The 24,762-nt window shown below is 44.1% G+C and overlaps 1 protein-coding gene across 2 annotated transcripts in view; it reads left to right on the top strand.

The window, feature by feature from the left end:
• The window catches only part of DOP1B (DOP1 leucine zipper like protein B), a 116,339-nt gene that overhangs the window by 50,007 nt on the left and 41,570 nt on the right, over positions 1-24,762 (top strand). For both annotated transcript variants that reach the window (XM_076000326.1, XM_076000328.1), the window contains exons 8-18: positions 156-265; positions 548-662; positions 3,906-4,026; positions 6,300-6,419; positions 8,991-9,093; positions 10,331-10,522; positions 12,992-13,676; positions 14,695-14,966; positions 20,503-20,655; positions 21,347-21,447; positions 22,077-22,267. In XM_076000326.1, coding sequence (XP_075856441.1) covers positions 156-265; positions 548-662; positions 3,906-4,026; positions 6,300-6,419; positions 8,991-9,093; positions 10,331-10,522; positions 12,992-13,676; positions 14,695-14,966; positions 20,503-20,655; positions 21,347-21,447; positions 22,077-22,267 — 2,163 coding nt within the window. The remainder of the gene's footprint in view (positions 1-155; positions 266-547; positions 663-3,905; positions 4,027-6,299; positions 6,420-8,990; positions 9,094-10,330; positions 10,523-12,991; positions 13,677-14,694; positions 14,967-20,502; positions 20,656-21,346; positions 21,448-22,076; positions 22,268-24,762) is intronic.

Genomic DNA, 24,762 nt, shown 5'->3' with positions numbered 1-24,762 from the left:
GGAGAAAATGTGACTTGGTCTTTCTGGATCTGATTTGGATTTTCTGTCGGAGGAATGACATTTTAAAAAATATTGGAGCATGAGACTTTTGCATGACATGATGTCCTTTAGAAGCATAGATCTCTTTACAGCTCATGCTGCTTGCTCTTTTATAGGCTCAGACATTAAAGGAAATACCATTGTGCCGGAATCTGAAATCTCAAATTCTTACGAAGACCAATCCTCGTATTTTTTTGAAAAGTACTCCAAGGATCTTTTAGTTGAGGTAAAGGAGCATTCCTGGAAAGTTGGGCCCCATCCAGGGCCCCATCCCGATCACAATTCTTCGGTGGCTCTCTTTGTGAGACTTCAAAGTAGACGTTGGGCATGTCCCTTGGTACATGGTTTGGAGGACTGCATTGCATTTATTGCACGCTGGGTGACTGGTTTTCTTTGTATCCCAGAGTATTTAACAATTAGAACAATCAATAATGTTGTTATATTTTACAATACACAATATCCTAATATGTGGCTTTTTTTTAAAAAAAAAAAAAAAAAAAAAAAACAGGGCCTGGCTGAGATATTGCACCAGAAGTTCTTTGATGCTGATGTTGAGGAAAGCCATCACGCCTACCTGAAGCCTTTCCGCATCCTCATCAGTTTGCTCGACAAGCCAGAAATAGGTAATGTTCGAAATGCTGCTACCATCATATGCCAAATACAGATTACCTGTTTCCAGGGAATTGAAACGCAGTGAGATGTAGCCAATTATTTCTGAATAAACAGCCAAGATTCTGAATGTAATTTCAGAATCTTGAAGTCATGTTATTACTATTTGGTTCAGTTATTAATATCATATGTGTTGTGGTCACTTTAAAGCTTTGCGCAATAATCTGAATGTTTTTGTTAGGAAAACACCTTCGAGCTCCTGTTGTGCACATCTGTATATGTATCTACAGGGCACATACGGTATTTACTTCTTAAGTATGTTTCTTCAATCTAATGTCACACTTTGAGTGAGCTTTGGTTTTATTTTCAAGTACATAGGGTACCCCCTCCATCTTTTTGCCCGGTGACCCTGACCCTGGGCAAAGCCTCTTCTTTTCACTGTATATTTTCATTGCAAAGTGAAGAGGGTTTGAACTAGATTCCGGTTGCTGGAGGTTCCCTCTTATACGCGATCTTCCCATGAGCATTGGTTGAGAAAAATGACCTTTTCTCCTTCACTTTTTAAAAATAAATGTGCTACAATATCCATTCACTAGACGATCATACATCTGGTTACTGGAGCCCCATAACACTCAAATGGGGATCATCTGAGTGGCCAGGTGTGCCCACCTCTTGGTTGCTGCTTACAGAGAACAGGAGAGCTGAGGGCATTAGTGGGGTGCTCGCCTCTCTCTGGCCTCAGGATGGAGGCATTTCATTTATTTACTCAGACAGGCACAGAGCACCCGCTGTGTGCAGGAGGGGGCCAGGCCCTAGGGGGACACAGGGGAGAAAGAGCTCCTGGTCACTTAGAAGAAAGGGAGACTCTGAGGTCCTTGAGTGTTATTCATATGTGAATAATAACAATAGCTGACATTTTTTTGAGCAATTATTGTGTGCCAAGTGATTTGCATATATCATTTCCTGTTTATCACCGTGCACACCTCCTTATCACCAACAACTCTATGCCCATTTTACAGAGGGACAGAGTAAAGTTGGGCAGGGGTAGGTCATTTGCTAAGCTCTCTGTCAGGACACTGCTGCTTACCTGATTGCACTCAGATGAATCCCACCTGAGACGCTTACTCATGTCACAGAGATGAACTTTTATTCCAAGACGTGTGCAGCTGTAGTTCCTCTTCACCAAAGTCAAAGGATGAAGAAGTATTTGTTCTTCCAAACTTTTTTTTTTTTTTGAGACAGAGTCTCAGTTTGTTGCTCAGGCTAGAGTGAGTGCCGTGGCGTCAGCCTAGCTCACAGCAACCTCAAACTCCTGGGCTCAAGCAATCCTCCTGCCTCAGCCTCCCGAGCAGCTGGGACTACAGGCATGCACCACCATGCCCGGCTAATTTTTTTATATATATATATATATTAGTTGGCCAATTAATTTCTTTCTATTTATAGTAGAGATGGGGTCTTGCTCTTGCTCAGGCTGGTTTTGAACTCCTGACCTTGAGCAATCCACCCGCCTCGGCCTCCCAGAGTGCTACCGCGCCCGGCCTGTTCTTCCAAACTTTACCCTTTATGTGCCGCCCCAAGGTATCAGTGCTTTTGTTCAGATGCCTCCTCCCATCCCTCCCCTCCTACCTCAGTCCAGATAGATTTTCCTCTTAGTGTGGAGTAACTCTAGCTCTGAAAAGTCATGGTTTAGTCCAAAAGTGAAACAAGTTATGTAAATGTCTTGGTAGCTTGCTGTGTAACTCAGGAGAAGTATTGCAAGAAAGAAAATGTAACTTAGCATTTTGGAGATGTGTGTTTTATGTCAAAGCTGAGTACCGTGGTGAGCCAAGTAAATGGTGCTGTTAGCTTGGGCTTCCGGTTGTATTTTCTGGAAGAGATTGAATGTCAGGTTTCTGCCCAACCGTAACAGTTATTTAATTTGCTCTTTCTTATAATTAGTCATCTGAAGGAAAACATGTTTTAAGAGGCAAAGGAGTCAATTATGTAGAACTAGAAGGCACAGGATGGTCATTCAGTCCTGTCCGTTCTTTTGCTGCTGGGTTTTAGCCACATCTCATTTCCTCCTCCATGAGTTGGTACAACACAATTACCTTCATTTTGCAAAAAGTGTTTGGCATTCTTGGCTGGGCTCAGTGGCTCACGCCTGCAATCCCAACACTTTGGGAGGCCAAGGTGGAAGGATTGCTTGAGGCCAGGAGTTTGAGTCCAGCCTGGGCAACATAGCAAAGCCCCATCTCTATAAAAATAAGAAAAATTAGCTGAGTGTGGTGGTGTGTGCCTGTAGTCCCAGCTACTCTGGAGGCTGAGGTGGGAAGCTCGCTTTGAGATTGCAGTGAGCTATGATCACACCATTGCATTCCAGCATGGGGGACAGAGCAAAGACCCTGTCTCAAAAAAAAAAATGGCATTCTTATGCTGTAGATAAAATACACATGAAGCTTATCATGAAAATAGTTTTCTCAGAGACACATCTTTTGGTTTTGTGAAAAGGAAGTGTGAAAGATTGGATTGATCTGATGATTGTGTTTTACAAATACTGACTGGTTTTCGTTTCCTCTGAACTGATTGTGTTTTCGTCCCTCTGGACGAACGCGAGCAGCCAGTCCCTCAGCTGCCTGGCGGTTGCTGTTTGTGGAGCAGAAATGTCCTGCCCCATCCGCCGCCCGATTGGCAACGAGGCTTCTTTAACATGTAGCCAGCGCAGTTCTTTTGTGCCGTCTTTATTCTCTTTTCAGGATTGGTGGTATTTCTTTTGTGTTGTCCTAGCTCGTGATTAAAGGAATCCAGAATAGGGAAGTTGCAGCACTCTCTGGATTGTTCTATTGAGTAACGTCCCGGCCAGGCAATTTGTACACGCTTAACACACGTAGCCCCGTGCCCTGCTTCCAGCTGGCGGAATCCGGCCTGGGGGAGTGACTTACCCTCTCTGTGCCCCCGTCGTCACCTTGTGTGAAATCAGGGACAACAGTGTGGTGCCTGCTCATGTGACTGTTGTGGTGACTCAATAAGTTAATGGACGTAAAATGCTTAGAACCGTGTCCAGCACATAGTAAGTGCTGCAAAAACGTCGGCTGTTTTCATGAATGTTACTACCCCAGCTGAAGTTGTCACCACTGAAGTTAAGTCTTCGTACGTTTTAGGCTTTATAAAATGTCTACATATGCAGAGGTACTGTATGTATGTTTTATGTAGGTGTCATGTGTTGATTTTAAAACGGATGGTTGATCTTTCTGTGACCATTTCCTTTTTGATTGCAGGGCCTCAAGTGGTTGGGACTTTGTTTCTCGAAGTCATCAGGGCCTTTTACTCTTACTGTAGAGATGCCCTTGGCTCTGATCTTCAACTTAGCTACACTCAGAGTGGAAATTCCCTGATAAGGTATGGGTTTGGCCCCCAGCTTCACACTTCTGCCTCCCTCCCTGGTGCTATGAATTCTTTTTTTTCCTCTGCTGTTTAATAAATTGTGAAGCAGTGGAGATGTAGCAGGTGAGACCACTCGTTAAAATAATCTGTGCTCCAAAGCCAAAAAGAGGTGAATCAACGGTTCTCTGCTAAGTACTGTGAAGAGTTTAAAAGGAGTTTGATGTAGTCTTTTTCCCGCCCTGGAGTGTACAGACAGTATTCATTGATCCAGTATAAAAATGTCCAACAAGCCGGGCGCGGTGGCTCACGCCTGTAATCCTAGCTCTTGGGAGGCTGAGACGGGCGGATTGCTCAAGGTCAGGAGTTCGAAACCAGCCTGAGCAAGAGCGAGACCTCGTCTCTACTATAAATAGAAAGAAATTAATTGGCCAACTAATATATATAGAAAAAATTAGCTGGGCATGGTGGCACATGCCTGTAGTCCCAGCTACTCGGGAGGCTGAGGCAGGAGGATCGCTTGAGCCCAGGAGTTTGAGGTTGCTGTGAGCTAGGCTGACGCCACGGCACTCACTCTAGCCTGGGCAACAAGTGAGACTCTGTCTCCAAAAAAAAAAAAAAAATGTCCAACAGAGGCAACTGGGTCTAGTGTACCCAAGCGGTAAGTTACAGGAGAAGAGACGAGGGACGATGGGAGGGGAATGAGTTCAGGAGGTGGAGGCAGGAATGTTACTGTTCAGAAGAGGTGCCGGAGTGGGAGAGGGGACACTCTGCTCACCCACAGGCCTGGGTCCCGTTGCCCTGGAGACAGAGTGAGCGTGTTTGGCTTAAAGCATGCAGTTACCTGTTAGCCCTGTGGGTTCTTTTATTTTCTTTTGTTTGTTCTTTTTTAAGGTAACACAACCTCTCCCTTTTTGCTTTACTGTGTATGTAACTTCCTTCTGCCCAAACTGGCATTGAATATATGGAAAATTTTAAATCAGTTTTAAGATTTTTCTGGCTTATTAATTGTAAGTGTACTGATAATTCTTAGTGTTTGCTTTTTCTCCCAGAATGAGGATAGCTTATTGTTCTTCTGAGTATGAAAGTAATATATGCTTATTGTAGAATTTATTGATATTTGAAGATATCAAGAAAAAAGATATGGCCCATAATCCAACCATCCTTAAGAGCAAAACATAAATTTTTGTCAGCTTCTTTCCAAATTTTCACTGCAGACATAAATACATAGATGCCTATCTTTTATTTTAAAGATGGAATTACAATGGGTATTAAGTTGCCTGTTTTATAAAAGTAAATTGTGAGTAGCTCTGCACTCACAATTTTGGAATATATTGGTTGCCTTAGATTACTCATTAAGTAATCCCTTAATGAGTTCTCTTTTGGAATATATTGGTTGCCTTAGATTACTCATTAAGGATTTATCATTTATTTAATAAATACTGACTGATTAACCAATCTCTTATTGATTGACTTAGAGGTGGTTTCTACGTTTTTAGTATTTTTAAATGGCCTTGCAGTGGTATCCTTTTGCATACATCTTTGTGTACCTGTGCAAGGATTTCTGTAGGATAAATTTCCTGAGCCACTGAAAAATGTACATTAGCCAAATTTGCATGCTAAATGGCTGTACTATGTTATGCCATCAATGGATTGTCTAATTACCTACTACAGTTAGACTAAAACTTGTTTTCTATACAAATTCTTTTTATAATAGCTCTTGGTTTGGGGGGGGGGGTTGTTTGTTTGTTTGCTTGTTTTGGAGACAGGGTCTTATTCTGTCAGCCAGGCTAGAGTGAAGTGGCCTGATCATACATAGCTCACTGTACCCTTGAACTCCTGGGCCCAATAAATCTTTCTGCCTTAGCTTCCCAAGTAGCTGGGATTAATACGTATAGCACATGCCACCATGCCTGCTAATTTTAATTTTTTTTTTTTTTAATATAGAGACAGGGTCTTGCCATGTTGTTCAAGCTGGTCTTGAACTCCTGGCCTCACACGATCCTCCTGCCTCAGCCTCCCAGAGTGCTGGGATTACAGATGTGAGCCACCACACCAGGCGCCTTACGCTTATTTTTAAGAGAATACATCAGTATAAATACTGTTTAGGTTGGCATTATGCAAACACTTTCCTGTATAAGAATAGCAGTATTTTTATCTATATCAGGGTTTGTCAGTCTCTCTGGAAATAAATTGTAAATGGTAAAATGAGATACAATTTTTCAGATACAGTGTTCTTGTAATTCAGGCTTTTTCATAGACATATTTATTTCCTCCCCTTCTTTTTACAGTGCAATCAAAGATAACAGAAATGCCTCTGAAATTGTTAAAACGGTGAATCTGCTGATCACTTCTCTAAGCACAGACTTTCTCTGGGATTATATGATGAGGTGCTTTGAGGAATGCTTTAGGTAAGTAAGTATGCAGTTAAGGATTACAGAATATTTAGGAAGAGCGAGAGGGCTTAAGGTTTCATAGCTGCTTAGTTTGTTCAGACTATGTATAAGTAGCTGAAGCTGGGTGGTCTCTCCCGAGTTTCAAAGTTCAGCTAAAACAGGATTGGAAAGAATTCACTTATGATTCTACTAGAATAAAAACATCCTAACATCCTAGTAAGAAGGCTCACATAATCTTTGCCTTGTAATGCTGAAGCTGATTTATGTTTTAAAATCTAACTTTAGAAAATCCTGTCTGCATTTTCTAGTTGCATTCATCAAATCAGCTTTCCTCGCACTGTTCTCTTGGAGGCCTAATCTATTTAAAGAAGCTTAGTTTTGTGGCTTTTGACTGGTGGAGTGTTTTTGAAATCTTCAATCTTCTTAAATTCTTACTGAAATTAATGTATAACTGGTCAGATAAAAGCATTAATGTTTTAAGCTACTATAATCAGCTTTATCTTCCCTTTTAGTCTGGTGAATTGCACCACCTCTAAATTGTGCGTCGTGGCATACCCCAGAGAACACTGTGCTTTGCTGGAGAGCCCTTGCCCACATCACTTTCTTTTTTTTTTGAGACAGAGTCTTGCTTTGTTGCCCAGGATAGAGTGAGTGCTGTGGCGTCAGCCTAGCTCACAGCAACCTCAAACTCCTGGGCTCAAGCAATCCTTCTGCCTCAGCCTCCCCAGTAGCTGGAGTAGCTGGGACTACAGGCATGCGCCACCATGCCCGGCTAATTTTTTCTATATATATTAGTTGGCCAATTAATTTCTTTCTATTTATAGTAGAGACGGGGTCTCACTCTTGCTCAGGCTGGTTTCAAACTCCTGACCTTGAGCAATCCGCCCGCCTCAGCCTCCCAGAGTGCTAGGATTACGGGCATGGACCACCATGCCCAGCCTCACATCGCTTTCTTTACAGGAGGAACAATGTAATCTCTCAAACCCTGTTTTGTCCATTGAGGCATGCTGTAAAACTTGCTTCCTGTTAATCTCCACTGTCATGCTCTGGGCTGTGTCACTGTTCTTCCCATATCTTGCAGCTGTGATAGGAGCTTTCCATATTGTTTGTTGGGTGTGTCCTCTGGCTGGAATGCATGACAATGACTCTTTGGAACAACCCCAAGGGAAGGAGACTCTTCCATTATGCTTTTGACCTATATAAGAAAGTCAGAGCTCAGAGACGTAAAGTCCCTTGTTTGGCATTGCACAGCAAATTAGTGGCCGCTGAGATTAGAACCCGGCAGTGCCTGATATCAGAATCTGACTTCTCAACCGCTACCACTGTGCTCTTCTGCCCACACGAGCTCACAGCCGTGGGATAAATAAGTTAATTGTAATTGGATCCACAGACAGCAGCAAAGCCATGTTACATTCATGTTAGAGTATGCTTTGGTCAGCCTGGTTATTTTTTAAAAGCACAAAGTGTTGCTACCCGGATAGATCTAACTCCCCACCTTCCCAACACGTTTTTCTCCTTTCATCCCAGAATTAATCACTATCCTGAAATTAGTGTCTGTCCTTCCCATGCTGTTGTTATGTGATTTCATAACCAGCATGTATCCATAAATGATATAGCCCAGTTTGTCTGTTAAAGTGCTACATAAGGGATATCAAGTTGCATGCAATTTTTTTTACAGTGTGCTGTTTGGGAGGTACGTTGTAACATACAGTTCATTCCTTTAAGTATAATAGCCCATTGTGTCAGTGAACTGCTTTTGATCTTTTCATTGTTGTGAATAGCAGTGTGGTGAACATCTTAGTTCTGTCTCCTTACACAGGTTTCTTTAGAGTAGATACCTGGAAGTAGAATCGCTAGGATGTGGTGTATCTAGAAGAACTGTGGTGTGCAGTTCTTCAAAGGGGTTCTCTTTCTAAGATGAACTCTAAGATACCTAAGTGCTAATTTACAAGGAAAAAAATTAACTCAGATTGAGTTGTACCATTGTAGCTAGATGAATCCCAAGTTACTCTGTTTTGAGAACTAATATATACACCTTTTAACATACCTATTTATCCAGTTGCCTGCTTATTTTAAAAGAAGTGTTGAATTTAAACATAAGATAAGCAACTCCCAATAGAGTTGGTCAGTGGAATTCCGCAGCAGCTCAAGTGCTGATGAACTCGTGGGTGTTCTGTGGGGAATGTTTTCTTAGACCCTTCCAGCAGCCAGGTGAACAGCCATGTGGCCTGAGTCTCTAGCCACTGCTCATTCTCTTGGAACATGCCTTTGGCTTGGGCTTGGGAACGTGGGATTGCACCTGTTGGTGGCACTGCGGTTCTGCTGGGTGCAGAATGCCACGTGGGCATGCGACCACCCACATCTGAACTGATGGAGTTCGAGTGGAGAGAACTTGTTTTGGAGACCAACAGATTCAAGACACTTATTAACACGTCTCCGGGTTAGATAGCTTCAGTCACCAAAGCTTGGTTATTAGAGTTACAAAAGCTGTCTTTTGTTATGTTTGAAATGGAATAACTCTGGAAACGCCTGAAATTATTGTGGGAAAAAGAATTAACTTGTTTTTCTTTCCCATGATTAATACAGGCCAGTGAAGCAGAGCTCCACTATCGGAAAAAGCGTCAGTCCTCCCCCGACAGTCTCCGAGCTCTGCACCCTCCTGGTGTTCCTTCTGGACGTTATTCCCTTGGTAAGTGCTTTGCTGAGAAGAGACGGCTCAGCGCTCACCATTGTTTACATTCTTATGGGTGTTGCCATCCTGTTTTATAAACCTAAATGTACTAAAAAGCAGCTTTGCATAAATGGACAACACTGTTACAAAGGTTGTTTCAGCATGGAAGAGGTGGCTGGGTGTGATCCTTTATATTTTTAATGTCTTCTTTAAAAAGGGTTATAACTTTTGGTCCAGTTATACTTTTTTTTTTTTTTTTTTTTTTTGAGACAGAGTCTCACTCTGTTGCCCGGGTTAGAGTGCCATGGCGTCAGCCTAGCTGACAGCAACCTCAAACTCCTGGGCTCAAGCGATCCTCCTGCCTCAACCTCCCGGGTAGCTGGTACTACAGGCATGTGCCACCATGCCCGGCTAATTTTTTCTATATTTTTAGTTGTCCAGCTAATTACCTTCTATTTTTAGTAGAGACGCAGTCTTGCTCTTGCTCAGGCTGGTCTCAAACTCCTGAGCTCAAACAATCCACCTACTTCAGCCTCCCAGAGTGCTAGGATTACAGGCGTGAGCCACCGTGCCTGGCCTCCGTTATACTTTTGGGCTGAGCTGAAGTTAAGTCAACCAGCTGATGAACTGTACTACACTTACATTAGGGTGAGAGTCAATATGTTTCCTAGTTAAAATTGTGCTGTTGGCTAATTTCCTTAATATAGACATATGTGGCAATTTTATCTTCTATTAGAATAGGTAAAGCCATTTGAAAGAGAAGAAGAACATCCTTGATTTGTCTAGATTAAAAGGAAATATTTTGTTTTCTGGTTTGGGAATTAATGTGAAACTTATGCTCTAAAAAATTGAATTTTTTTGGCCAGGTATGGAGTCCCAGCACTTTGGGAGGCTGAGGCAGGATGATCATTTGAGCCCAGGAGTTCAAGACCAGCCTGGGCAACATAGTGAGACCCCATTGCTACAAAAAATAAGAAAAATTAACCGGGCATGGTGGCATGTGTGTGTAGTCCTAACTACTTGGGAGGCCAAAGCAGGAGGATCGCTTGAGACCAGGGGTAGGGGGTGCATCATAGCTGCAGTGAGCTATGATGATGTCACTGTACTCTAGCCAGGGTGACAGAGCAAAACCCTGTCTCTACCAAAAAAAAAAAAAGGGAAAAAAATTTAAATTTTTTAAGATGCCATTTTGAGGGGCATTGTTTTTCTGGTTGGAAGCTGACACGCGGGTTAAACCTGTGTGTTTATTTCACAGGAACTTTACTCCGAGGTGCAGACCCAGTATCTCCCACAGGTGCTCAGCTGCCTGGTGCAGCCTCTTGCTGAGGAAATGGAGGCCTTAAGTTTACCTGAACTCACTCAGGCCTTGAAGACGTGCTTCAAGGTGCTCAGCAAAGTCCAAATGCCGCCTTCCTACCTGGACACGGAGTCCACGAGTGGAACCTCGGTAGGTGCTCCGAGGAACAGAAATAGTCCTCTGGGCAGAGAGCAGCTTATGCCTTCCTGGAAACAGAAAGAAATGAGAGTTGGTTAGGACAGCAATAAAGACGAGAAGATATATGGGTGATATGTCAAATATGCTTGTAAAATCCTCAAACACTTTAAAAGGTTTTAGCATAGCTGTTAACCCCTTCTACTTCACCCACTCCCGTACCACTCCCCTGCTACTTAACTATGGTTAATGGCTAGATGCAGTTGATAACTACATAACCACAGTTAATGGAGAGAGATACAGCTAGGCTGTGTGTATGTTTGTATATGTGCGATTCTGGTTATGTAAAATATAAATGAGATACTGGATTCACTTGGTAGGCTTTACATAGCAAAATACCATAGACTGGCTGGCTTAAACAGCACAAACCAATTTTTTCTCACAGTTCTGGAGGCCAGAGTCTGAGATGAAGGAGTCAGCAAGTTGGTTCCTCCCCCCATGTGCTAGGGAAAATAATTCGTTCCAGGCCTCTCTCGTAGCTTCTGCTGGTTGGCTGGCGATCTCTGGCCTTCCTTGGCTTGTTGAAGTGTGTCTATCTCTGTGTCCAGATTCCCCCTGTTTATAAGGACGCCCGTCCTGTGGGAGTCAGGCCCACCCCAGTGACCTCATCTTCACTTGATCATCTGCAAAGACTCCATTTTCAAATAAGGTCACATTCATGAGTACCGGGTTAGGACTTAAGCATCTTTTGGCAGAGCACAATTCAACCCATAATATACACTGTTCTCTGACTTGCTGCAGTTCTCATTCAAACAGTATTTTAGGGACATCTTTGCATAGCAGTATACATAAAGGTATCTTATTCTTTTTTACCTTCTACATAATGGGCTATTGTATAGATTTATAGTTTCTTTAATTATTCCCCTAGTTATTTGGGTTATTTTCAGTTTTTCACTGTTAAAAACAGTGCTGCAATCAGTATCCTCATGCAACCTACCCGTGGGGCTAGTGTCTCTGAGGGATAAATTCCTAGCAGCGAGTGACAGTCAATAGACGTGCATGCTGCCTTTGAACTGTGAGAGATGTTCCCAGATTGTCTTCCAAAAAGACAAAAAGTGATAGTCCCACAAACAGTTTGCCTGTGTTCTTTGGCTTGTTCAAGTGTGTCTGTCTCTGTGTCCAGATTTCTTAGTTTCTGTTTTATTTAGGGATTTGAAATTTTTTTCCTTGAAATCAGTTCAATGCAGTGGCAAACAGGTGTGTGAGCAGACTAGAAAGTGAGGCATTCTGAGACAGAGAGAGCGAGCACGCAAGCGAGCTGTGTGCATCAGTTGGTATTTAGAGACAAATGAGCTTCTGATGGGAATTGAATCTCAATTTACAGACTGATTACAAACTGTTACTTCAAATTAGAAGTTCTCTTTTTTCCCTAGCTGCTCTAGTTATTGGGAAAAAATATCCTGAAAATGATTTAAGAGATGAATCTTAAGCATGTATAGTATACAAATATGAGTAAGAATATGTTTTAAAAATCTCATGCTCCCTTCTCATTCTTCCCTTCAGAGCATGGTATAAATATTTTCAATGTTAAAGTGTTTCAGATTTACCTGGGCGTGGTGGCTCACACCTATAATCCCAGGGACTCAGAAGGCTGAGGCAGGAGGATCGCTTGAGGCCAAAAGTTCTAGACCGGCCAGGGCAACCTTATCTTTACAAAAAATAAGAAAAATTCGCCAGCCATAGTGCTTTGCAACTGTAGTCCCAGCTACTTGGGAGGCTGAGGCAGGAGGATCACTTGAGCCCAGGAGTTCGAGGCTACAATGAGCTATGATTACACTACTGCACTCCAGCCTGGGTGACAGAGCGAGACCCCATCTCTTTAAAAAAAGAAAAAAGAATTGTCAAATTTAATGTAATATTATCTAAGTAACAGTATAGGAAAAGAGAAAAGGTTAATCCATTGAAGGTTGAAGTGTCATGACTTTGGAAAAGCCACCGTGTGTGTGTGTGTGTGTGTGTGTGTGTGTGTGTGTGTACACGTACGTGTACATGGATGTACATAGGTATTTTTGAGCAGACTATTCTAGCTTTCTCCTCTTATTTCTTCATGCCTGTCTTTTTCCTGCAGCTCAGTGTTCTCATTCATATTTTGAAATTTGTCAAAAATAGGTTTTAAACAATGTTTTTATACCGTGAAGGATCTAAATAAATAAATAAGACACAGCAGGCTCGAGAGCCAGCCTGCCCTGTACAGCGCATGTTGGCATGCCAGCCTCTTCTCCGGGCCGTACCACTCCTCCTTCCCCTCCTTTGTGTGCCTTCTGAATTTCATCACACACTTGCACAGTGATTCTCTTGGTCGAGAGAGTTATGATTTTGACAGACAGGTTCAAAATGCGTTCATGGTTTACCTGATTCAGCTGATACTTGAATCCCTTGGTCATAAGAGATATATAAAACGCATTTTTTTTTCATGTTTTGCAGAGTCCAGTAAAAGGCGAAAATGGCAAAATAATCTTGGAAACAAAGGTAGTGATTCCAAGTGATGAAGACGCTTCCTTCCCGCCCCTGAAATCCGAGGACAGTGGGATTGGGCTCAGTGCCTCCTCGCCAGAGCTCTCTGAGCACCTGAGGGTTCCCCGAGTCTCTCCTGAAAGGGACGACGTTTGGAAGAAGGGTGGCGTCATGCAGACGACGTTCCTTTGCATCCAAGAGCTAATCGCCAGCTTTGCCAGCAAGAACATTTTTGGAGAACAGCTCACGGCGTCTGGAGAGGAAAGCAAGTCCGAAGAGCCCGCGGGGAAGAAGGAGAAGGGTGGGACACAGAGCCTGGCGGTCGACAACTCCAGCAGGAAGAACTCGCGGGAGGCCAAGCCCATCACTGTGCCCCAGTTTAAGCAGATGCTTTCAGACTTGTTCACAGCGCGAGGGTCTCCATTTAAGTCAAAAAGTTCAGAGTCACCGTCCTCTTTGCCCGATAGCCCCGGCAGAAAAAAGGAGGAAGAATGGGACGTTGACCAGGTGGTCATTGACCTGGGGGGCTCCGGGAAGGACTGCAGGGAGGCCTTCGCTGCCGCCTGCCACCTGCTGCTGGACTGCACCACCTTCCCCGTCTACCTGTCCGAGGAGGAGACCGAGCAGCTCTGTGAAACGCTCTTCCAGCCTCCGGGTGAGAGCTAAAGTCCACTTGGGGAAGCATATTACTGAGATGATTGACACAGGTTGAGTATCCCTTTTCCAAAATGCTTGGGACCAGAAGTCTTTGGGATTTCAGATTTTGAAATATTTGCATTATATTAATACTTACTGGTTCGACATCCTTAGTCCAAAATTCTAAAATGTGAAGTGCTCCAGTGAGCATTTCTTTTGAACATCATGTTCTCAAAAAGATTTGGGATTTGGGATTGGGATACTTGGCCTATATTTACTGACTAGCTAAAATCTGTCAGCCAAGAAGAGACTATTGGTTGTATTTGTTTTCTTCTTTATTTTGTAATTAGTTGTGTATATTTTGACTTGCATCTCACTACACGGCAGGTTGGCAAGGGCTGGGTCTGTATTTGTAAACCTTGGGTGTCCAGCACAGCCCATTAGAAGATCTAGAACATAAAAAAATGCTCAGTCATAGTAAATAGACTATTTCATGACACCTGTTGTTAAAGATTGATGTACTGGGTTGCTAGGGCTATCATAACAAAGTACCTTACACCGAGTGACTAAACTACCAAATTTATCATATCACAGTTCTAGAGGCCAGAAGTGTGAGACCAGAGTGTCAACAGGGCCGTGCTTGCCCTGAGACTCTGGTAGAATAATGTTTCCTTGCCTCTTACTAACTTTGGTGGCGGCCACAATCCCAGGGGTTCCTTGGCTTGCAGCTGCATCCGTCTGGTCCTGCCTCTGCCCTGACATGCTGTCTCCCTGTGTGTCTCTGCCTCCACGTGGCATTTTCCTCCATAAGGACACCAGTCATTTTGGATCAGGGCTCACCTGATGGCCTCATCTTAACGTGATGACATCTGTAAAGACCTTATTTCCAAATAAGTGTCACCACCAGAAGGTTAGCACATTGCTGTCCAGGTGACTTTCTCGCATAACTTCCTGGCTCTCAGGTGCTGTAGAGTCTGCAGGCTGGGAGCCATCCTGACGTGGTTGTGTTTCTGCCTCTCTGGCTGGCTTCCTTGCAGGAGCCAACGATTCCAGTTTCCCGTCTTGGCTGAAATCCCTCATGACCATTTGCTGCTGTGCGACGGACTGCTACCTCCAGAATGTGGCCATTTCCACCCTGCTGGAAATGATCAACCATTCCCAGTCCCTCGCGCTTGTCATCGAAGACAAGATGAAACGCTATAAAAGCTCTGGGCACAACCCATTTTTTGGCAAGCTGCAGATGGTGACTGTTCCTCCTATTGCTCCAGGGATATTGAAAGTCGTTGCAGAGAAAACAAACTTCTATCAGGTATTTTCCACTGGGAAGAGGGCGGGCGGGACCCTCTTTCCAGACCATTTATTTGAAGTCGTTCCTAAGTTCATAGTCACGACTGTGACAAGGAATACGACTGCTCCGATGGCAACAGCAGGGCAGCTGGACACCTGAGACTGCCTCGTGCATCTCTGTATCCCAGGCTCCTGGCACAACTGCCTTCAGCAAATAGCTGTGACTGGACTTCATGTGTAAGATTGCACAATTATCTAATAATTAAGAGAAAGAGACTGTGCCCTAATTTGTAAGGTTAAAAGGCTTTGAAGTTTTGGTGGTGTCCATCCTTCTTGGGGACAAAGTAAGAAAATAGTTTACAGTAATCAGTTGTAGGGCTCATTTAATTGCAAGCACCTGAAAGCTATTCCAGCCAGCTCGTGAGTACGAGGGAAGTTGAGTAGAAAGAGCCCATGGGAGTGGAAGGTGGGCGTGGAATACAGCCAGGTCACATGGGGTCTTACGCGGGAAGCTGTGAGCTTCTGCAGCTGCTCTCTTTGCCTGGAGAACTCACTCTGCACATCTGCCTCTGCCCACCTGGGCTCACCTAGCTGACTTTTGGGGGTGACTTTCACCCCCAAGCTTGGTTCCCGTAGCTAAAAATGCCTGCATCTCTTCCTTGTAATGCTGAACTAGTCAAGATTATTAGACAGACTCTCAGTGAGGCTCCATGGGGTCAGGTGGCTTCTGCTTGTCCAGTCCTCCATGGCAGGGATGGGAGTCATGCCCCCCGGGGATGGGGGTCAGTAGATGGCACAAATTTTCCCTGTAGGTAGAAGGAGCAGCAGACAACTGAAAAGCCTGAGGCATTAAGGGCTTTATTAGACATCCTAAAATTGCATGTGTGTGAATACCATCCTGAGGCCAAGCCATTCTTTTAGGTCTTACAGCCTTTCCTCAAAAGGCTTTCAAGGCCGTGTACCATAGCTCACACCTATAATCCTAGCACTCTGGGAGGCTGAGGCAGGAGGATTGCTTGAGGTCAGGAATTTGAGACCAGCCTGAGCAAAAGTGAGACCCTGTCTCTACTAAAAATGGAAAAAATTAGCCAGGCGCTGTGGCATGCCCCTGTCGTCCCAGCTACTCGGGAGGCTGAGGCAGAAGGATTGCTTGAGCCCAGGAGTTTGAGGTTGCTGTGAGCTAGGCTGACACCACAGCATTCTAGCCTGGGCAACAGAGCAAGACTCTGTCTCAAAAAAAGAAAACAAAAAGGCTTTCAAATAATAGGCAGCTTTTTACCCATTTGGGATGAGCTCTTCTCCAAAAAGTCATTTAACTAAAGTGACCTGTCAGCTTGGTTTCTTTTTTTTTTTTTTTTAATAGCTTTCTGGAGATATAATTCATATGCTGTATAACTCACACATTTAAAGTGTAAGATTCAGTGGTGTTCACTACATTCACAGAATCATGCCATTTTACTTATTGTTTTCTATCTCTCTTATGTCTTTTTTCATCTATTCTTCCTATGCTACATTCTTTTTCATTAAGCAAATATTTTCCAGTGTAGTATGTTAATTCTTTTAATGATTTTTTTTTATCATTTTTGAGTTACTTTCTTACTGGTTGTTCTAGGGCTTGCCATATACATTTTATCAGACTCTACTTCAATTTTATACAGATTTAATTCCAGCAAGATAAATATTGCTCTTGGATAGCTCTGTTTTTCTTCCCCTTTTTATGCTATTATTGCTATGTGGATTATATCTATGTATGTTGCAAACCACGTAATATGTTGTCATAATTATTAAGCTATATGATTTTATATCTTTTAGAGAGGCTAGGAGAATAAAGGAAAACCAATATGTGGAGAGAGTTTGTTACATTAACCTTCCTGTTTAGTGTTTCTAGCTCTTCGTGGATTTGAATTAGCATCTGTTGCCATTTCCTTATTCCTGTACAGCTTTGCTCCCACCCACCTTGTTTGTATTGTTATTGTCAAATATATTTCTGTATGACTTAGACCTAACAATACATTATGTACATATTATTTTACACAACTGTTTTTTTTAAATCTGTTGAAAGAAGAAATATGCATTTATATTGTCTTTTTATAATCACACAATTACCTTCACCAGTGCTCTTTTTTTAAAAAAAACGTGGATTCAGATAACTGGTATCAAATACTTTCACCCTGAAGAACTTCCTTTAGTATTCCTTAAAGGGTGAGTTTGCTAGCAACAGATGTTCTCAGTTTTTATTTATCTGAGAATGTCTTTATTTTTTTTTTTTTAAGATAGTTTTCCTGGATATGAGATCCTTGGTTGACAGGTTTTTTTTTCTTTCTTTCAGCTCTTTAAATATTAAAATAAATATACTTTAATCAGCTGTATATGTACTTGAATGTAAAATATTTAAGCAAAGCAGCACTTGTTTAATAACCTATAACAAATGTGTGTGTAAATGTTTGCATGAACTTACATTTGAATTAGCCATTTGAATATGTCATCCCCTGCCTTCTGGCCTCTGCTGTGCCTCATGAGAAGTCATTTGCTCATCTTACTGGAGCTCCTTTGTAAATGATGTGTCGCTTTTCTCTTGCTGTTTTCAAGATTTCCTCTTTGTATTTGTCCTTTAGCATTTTACTGCGAGGTTTCTGGGTGTGGATCTCTTTGCAGTTAGCCCACTTGGAATTCACTGAGCTTTCTAGGTCTGTGGCTTAATGTTTTTCTTCAAGTTTGGGAAGTTTTCAGCCATTATTTCTTCAAATATGGTTCTTGCTTCTTTCTCTTCTCTCCTGGCACTCCCATTGTGTGTATGCTAGTGCATTGAATTGTGCCCCACATTTCTCTAAGAATCTGTTTATTTTTCTTCATTTCTTTTATCCTTCTATTTTTTAGATTTCATCATTTCTGTTGATCAAATCTTCTTTACTCCTTCTGCCACTTCAAATGTACTGTTGGGTTTCCTCTCCTAAGTTTTTCATTTCAGTCATTGTACTTTCCAACTCCAGAATTTCCTTTTTTTTTTTTTTTTAAGAGACAGGGTATCACTCTGTTGCCCAGTCTAGAGTGCAGTGGCATCATCATAACTCACTGTAGCCTCAAACTCTTGGTCTTATGGGATCCTCCCAGCTCAGCCTCCCTAGTAGCTGAGACTATAGGTGTGCAACACCATACTCAATTAATTTTGTTTATTTATTTATTTTTTTTTTTAGTGATAGGCTCTCACAGTGTTGCCAAGGCTGATTTCAAACTCCTGGTCTCAGGTGATCCTCCCCCCTCAGCCTTCCAAAGTGGATTACAGGTGTGAGCTATTGAGCCCAGCCCAGTCCTTTTTTAAAAAAGAATTTCTATCTACTTACTAATAATGTCTATTTAATGAGACATTGTCACCATACCTGTCTTCTTTAGACATAGTTTCCTTTAGCCATTTGAACATGTTTATAATAGCTGCTCTGATGTCTTTGAATCTGACAAGATTCTTAAGATGTCTTAAGTCTAACATCTTGTTGCCCTCACAGTTTCTGTAGTCTGCATTTTTTTTCTGTGTCTGCATGGTACTTTGTTTCTTATGCATGTCTTACAATTTTTGTTGAAGACTGGACATTTTAGATAGCATTTAATATATTGTAGCAACTTTGTATTCTGACACTTTCTACCTCCTACCAGGGCTTATTGTTGTCTTTGCTTATTTATTTATTGACTTGGCTAGACTATTTTTGTGATGTCTGTTTCCCCTGATGTGTGAGTGAAGCCTTTGGTGGTGTTCCTGAAAGGGTACATCCTTGGGAATGTACACGCTTACCCTGAGAGGATGGTGTGTTAGCAGTGTCGTAATCTGTTAGCTGATTGCTGGTCGATTGCTCTATTGTTTTCAACAGCTCCACAGTCTGATACAATTCAGTGTACACCCCTTTGCATAGGTAGTTTTTGAGGCCAGTATTTGAGATGTGTTTGACCCAAGAGGGTTCTTTGTAACTGTCTCTTTCTCTAGTTCTTTTTGGGAAACAAGCCGGCCTCTGCTTTAACTTGCTGTTGCAGAGCTACCAGCCTTCTCTTAATTGCTCGGAACCAAAATTTCCATTGCTTTTGAGAGCACTCGTAGGCCTGAACTTCCCCATCTCCGTTCCAAACAAATTCAGTTCTCTTAGGGAGAGTTTTGCGATGCTTTGTTCCGGCCTGCATCTGTGGGGGTGGGTGCAGGAGCAGTGCACTAGAGCAGGCTTCCAGGATGGGAGTTGAAAGAAGAGACAGGTGGTAGCGGGCAGATGAGATATGTTCTTTGTTGTCAAGGGGATGCAGCCATGGCAAGAGCATGGCCGGGAACATGGTGAGCACTTATATATGGGTCAGAACAATAGTGGCAACATGCCATGGGAAAGCATGATCACATGGGTTCACATAGGAGATAACACCGTGGTTACATAAGTGTGTTGACTTACGCCTCCCCAGAAGGCTGGCTGAACACACACTGAAGATACACCTAAAGTTATTTTGGTTTGGCCTAAGAAACCTATTGCCTATACAAATGAATTTCCCTTACAACATCTCCCCCTGGGCAAAATCTCTGAACCCATTTGCTCAGCAAGAGCTGGGGACAGGGACAGTAGCCTGCTGTCTTGGAGTGGTATCCCTGCCAGGGCCCTGGGCGGGGGCAGTAGCCTCTGGTCTTCAGAGCTCCCCTCTCCCAGCATGTGTTTCACCCTACAGGCAGGCTATGGCAAGCGCAGATGGGGCCCCAGGATTCTTGGCCTCTCGTGCCTGGGTAGAGCCTCTGCCTAAGAGCAGGGGCTGAGTGGAGGCAGAGAGACCACGACTCCTCCGCTGCACTCACCTGGGTTTAACCTCTGAAACTCAGAGCAGAGGAGTGGGAAGAGGACAGGCTGGGGATCTGCCCCTCCCAGAAGATGCAAAAGCCCTTGACTGGACGCTGGGGAAAGAGAGCACCCCATCTTGGCTGTATACATGCCAGAGTGGTAGTCGAATTTCCATCAAGCTGAGCTGGGGACCAGGAGCAGGTCATGGCCCACGCGCCACAGATTCTTGCTGCTCTTACCAAAATTTAGTAGATTCTCTTGAATAAATGTTTCTTTATTTCCTGAATGCCCTTCGAATAATTTCCAGAGACCCTTAGTAGCTGTTTTGAGTTCGTTAAATGATTTCCGCCTGTTACAGTACACTGCAAAGCCACCCAATTGCCTGGAGGGCGTATCTGTGTGTTCCCAGCACCTGCCCTGGGTAAGCGCTTGTTGAAAGGATGCTTCAAAGCATTCGTGGCCAGTTTCCAGTTGATTCTCTTTCTGAAAGTAATGTTACAGTCTGGGCAAGAGCTGCAGTGTTCTTAAGTAGTCAGAAACCTGCAAGTTTAAATTGTAACATTGCCTGGATGACGTTGGGTGGGGGCTTTTTTGCTTTGTTCTGTTGGTGATGTGTCCCTGAGGGTGGAGGACTCTCGCATGGCAAATACAGGTAAAAGCCAGGACACTGGGGCTGGGGCCTGCACTGAGCAAGGACTAGAAGAGCAGGTGTCTGCTGTGTTGACGTCGTCCCCACCTGCCTTTTTTTTTTTTTTGGCCCAGAGGGTGGCTCGTGTGCTCTGGAACCAGCTGAACAAGGAGACGCGGGAACATCACGTCACCTGTGTAGAGCTGTTCTACCGGCTGCACTGCCTGGCCCCGACGGCCAACATCTGCGAGGACATCATCTGCCACGCCCTCCTAGACCCTGACAAGGTGCGCCTTCCCAGCCCCTCGCCTCCACCCTGCAGCGCCCCGGCTGCTGGGCCAGCCTGCTGCTCTGCATGCCCAAGGCAGACTCACATGCATCCAGCTGAAGTCTTTCTGCGGCTCGGTGGACATCCCCATCCATGAGCTGAGAAGTGACAGGATTTTAGGATTTTAGCCATCCCCTTTTAGAGACCTTTAAATGTGGTCTGTGTCCATGTTAAGGCTCACTGGGAAAATCTGCCCAAACTCCCTGTAAATACTTGCAAGCCTTCTGGAGCTATTGGCAAAGTAGGCAAATGTAGAGTATTGTCCCTGTAAGAATTTACTGAGAATGTATTGTCCCTGGCTTCCTTTGCAGTCTCGTGTGTGGCCCTGTTCTTTAAGGCACTTGTGCCTGACATTTCCAAGGGGCACGAGGAACCCATGCCTTCTAGTGGTTTCCTTAGGCCTCAGGCGTGACCCTGGACACGCACATTAGGGAGCGTGCATCTGTGTCGCAGTGAGCAGGCAGAGAGAGGGCGCGGGTTTCCTTTCCTTCCAGCCACGTGCAGCAGGTGGGAACACGGCACCTCTGCTGTGGTTGCTGTCAGTTCTGCAGACATCTTTCATCTGCTACTGAAATGCGTTTCTCTGCAGCTGAAGACCGTGTTCGGTGTCAAAACCAAGTTCCTCACTCATGTTTATTTCCTAATCCAAGGGAACCAGGTTGGAAGCTCTGTTTAGATTTTCCGTGATCTGGCACCTGACGAGAGAGATCCAAGGCAGCCGAGTGACATCTCACAATCGCTCCTTTGATCGGTGAGGTTCATCACGATTTACCCTCGATGCGAAAGGAGGCAGGGCAGAGTTTGCAGCTCAGCAGCGGGGAGGAAGGGCTGCGTGGGATGGAAACCATGAAATGTGACCCTGACGTGCATGGCTCCTGCAGCAAACGGTTCCCCTGGTTCTCTAAGCGAGTTTCAGCCGGGAACACGTGAAGACACGTTAGGAGTTTTCTTAGGTTGGTGGTGGCGTGAGGTAGCCTACCATGCTCCAGAATCACAGCGGGGCTTGTACACCACGCCCCCCATGAGGGGCTTTGTAGGGAGATGCAGGTGGCCTTCCTTCCTTGGACGGTGGCTGCACTGTGTGCGTGAGCTTGTCTCATCACTAAGCACTTAGGATGGGAATTTTATTGCGGGTATGTTCTACGCATTGTTTTTCCCAAGTGCCCTACTGTGACTCTGAAACTCTAGGTGTGAGCCCAGGCAGCATGACGCCGAGGTAGTGTCCTCCCTGGCCTCACCCGATTGGGTCTGTGCTCCCTGCTTGGCTGAGGCTCCCTGGGTCGTCCGTGTTGTTCGACAACATGTGCCCAAACGTCTGCCACAGGGCCTGGCACCCTGGGGCGGCCGGCACGGACTCAGCGGTGCGGTTCCCCCCTGCAGGTCCCTGTTCGTCGTGCTGGACAGCCTGGCCTGCGCAGACGGTGCCATCAGCGCGGCGGCCCAGGGCTGGCTGGTGCGCGCTCTCTCCCTTGGGGACGTCGCACGCATCCTCGAACCCGTGCTCCTGCTCCTCCTCCAGCCCAAAACCCAGAGAACCTCCATCCACTGCCTCAAGCAGGAGAACTCGGCCGGTGAGCAGCCTGCGCGGGGCCCCGGGCGAGGGACAGAGTGAAGGGCACAGCGACTGGGGCTTAGACCCACAAGTGGCTTTGTTAGATTCCCAGTGCTGTGAAAGTATTTTGTAAATCGTGGGGACTCTGAAAATTTAAGGGCCGGTGATCTAGCACTTAGAACTACTCAATAATAATTGAGTACTACTCAATTATTGAGTAGTACAATAATGAGAGGTGCTCAACTACTAATAATTTTGCTGTTTTCACTGAAAAACCAAATTTTTTGGTTATAAAAAAGGAAAAATTTGAAATTTATTAACTGTGGTCACCATGCTCTGCAGTAGACACGAAAACATTCCTCCTGTCTAACTGAACCTCTGTGCACTTTGACCAGCATCTCCCCCGACCCCAGCCTCTAGCATTCTACTCTCTATTTCTATGAGAGTAGGTTTTCTTTTTATAAGCCTGAAACAAAGTTTATTGAGGAAGGGCAAGATAGGTTTACAGAGCAAGAGCAAGATAGTTTCACCACGGACAACAAACGGACCCCCTTTCATAACAAGAGTCTGGTTATGGTCTGGGATCCTGTTTTATAGTGTCTGGATTGGGCCCTTCTTGTGGTTCAGACTTCACCACTAAACCACTTTGATGGACCGTTAACGACATGATAATTGCCTTAGGTTACTCTAGGTCACTTTCCAGACCCTATTGTGCCTGGGCTGCCTGGGCTGGGGACTCCCTGAGTTCTTCTGCAGGTGGGCGGGGCTTCCTCCTCCTCCCAGGTGTGGCAGTTGCTGGGGGCAGGGTTAAGCTTAGAGCAGCACCAAGACAGGGTGCCCTCCCTTGTCCTTCTTCCCAGGTGGGGCAATTGCTCAAGGCAACACCAAGGTTAGACCCCACCTTTGTCCCTATGAGCAGAGCTGGAATCCCTCACTCTCCACCTAACCTTTCCCCACTCTCTATTCTAGAAGCCTGAATGGGTAGGGTGTGATTCATCAGGCCGCTTCCTGCTGAGTGGGGGTGATGATCCCTATTAGAGTGGCCTCTTGCAGGTTCTCTGGGGGCCTCTCCAGGTGACTTTGGTGCATGCTCTTCAGTAGACGGCTATAGCTGTAGGTGCAAGGAAGAGGTAGGCACTGGGGCTGATAGAGAACGTGGGACCATTTGAAGCTTGGTGGCCTCTAGGCAGGATGAAATGAATCTAGTTAAAAAATGTATGAGGATCAGACCCAATATTAGAGTTCCCAGGAGGGGAGAGTAGATTTTACTGTCACCACAATAAAATGATAATTGAAGTGAATGATATATTAATTAGCTTGATTTAATCACTCTGTAACATGTATGTGTATCAAAATATCACATTGCACCCCATAAATATATACAATGATTATTTGTCAATTAAAAACATTTTTTTTTAATTTTAGTAACCCATGTTCCAATAAAAATAGGTAATTCTGAATTCTCTTGCTAGCGAAAACGATTCAGGTGTGTCTAAATTAAAGGAAAGCATAACAGACCATCTGTCCGAATGTCTCCCAAGCTGGATGTATGGTGTGAAGTTATTAAGTTTGGGTTTTCAAGGCTAGCACTTCTATCCAGATCTGCTGCCCAGACCTTGGGATGGGATAGTTGAAGTATATACCTCCAAGTATGAATGACTGAAAATGTCAAAATCTGTATGTAATCTGGTCAGTTGTACTTTATAAAAATAACTTGTATTTGTGAACCATCAACTACAAGGTAAGTGGTTTCTTTTCTATCTGTGCTCTAAGGTTCTTTTCAACTATAAAATCCCGTTAATTGGATTATTAGAAATGCAAGAAGAACTTTCAGTACAGAGAACTTCCAGAGGCATCTTTAACACAAATTTAAAAGAATATAGGTAGGAATAAGGAAAGAAAAGAAAAACTTCATAAATTTGATGAGTCTATTAAACCTTAATGATTTGTGGGTTTTTTGGGGGGTTTTTTTGTTGTTGTTTTTTTCAGACAGTCTCACTCTGTTGCCTGGGCTAGCATGCATGGCATCAGCCTAGCTCACAGCAACCTCAAACTCCTGGGCTCAAGCAATCCTCCTGCTTCATCCTCCCAAGTAACTGGGACTACAGGCATGCGCCACCATGCCCAGCTAATTTTTTCTATATATATTTTAGTTGGCCAATTAATTTCTTTCTATTTTTAGTAGAGACGGGGTCTGGCTCTTGCTCAGGCTGGTCTCAAACTCCTGACCTTGAGCAATCTGCCCGCCTCGGCCTCCCAGAGTGCTAGGATTACAGGCGTGAGCCACCGCACCCGGCCAAACCTTGATTAATACCAGAGCAATTTATGAACTATTTAATAACATTACTTCCTACAATAGTTGTATTTTATGACTTGTAGTTTTCTAAGAGATGGTTTACAAGCTCTGAGTTAGTTTAGCTCACTGGGTTGTAAATATTCCGTTTGTCTCTGTCTTGTCTGATAGAGGACAGCAGCCCCACAGCCAAGTGAGCACAGATGTGTGAAACGGCTTCC

The sequence above is a fragment of the Microcebus murinus genome, chromosome 1 (assembly GCF_040939455.1).
Source record: "Microcebus murinus isolate Inina chromosome 1, M.murinus_Inina_mat1.0, whole genome shotgun sequence".
In the NCBI taxonomy this organism is placed as follows: domain Eukaryota; kingdom Metazoa; phylum Chordata; class Mammalia; order Primates; family Cheirogaleidae; genus Microcebus; species Microcebus murinus.
The sequence above is the reverse complement of the archived record's forward strand: the minus strand, read 5'-3'. Positions and strand labels throughout refer to the sequence as shown.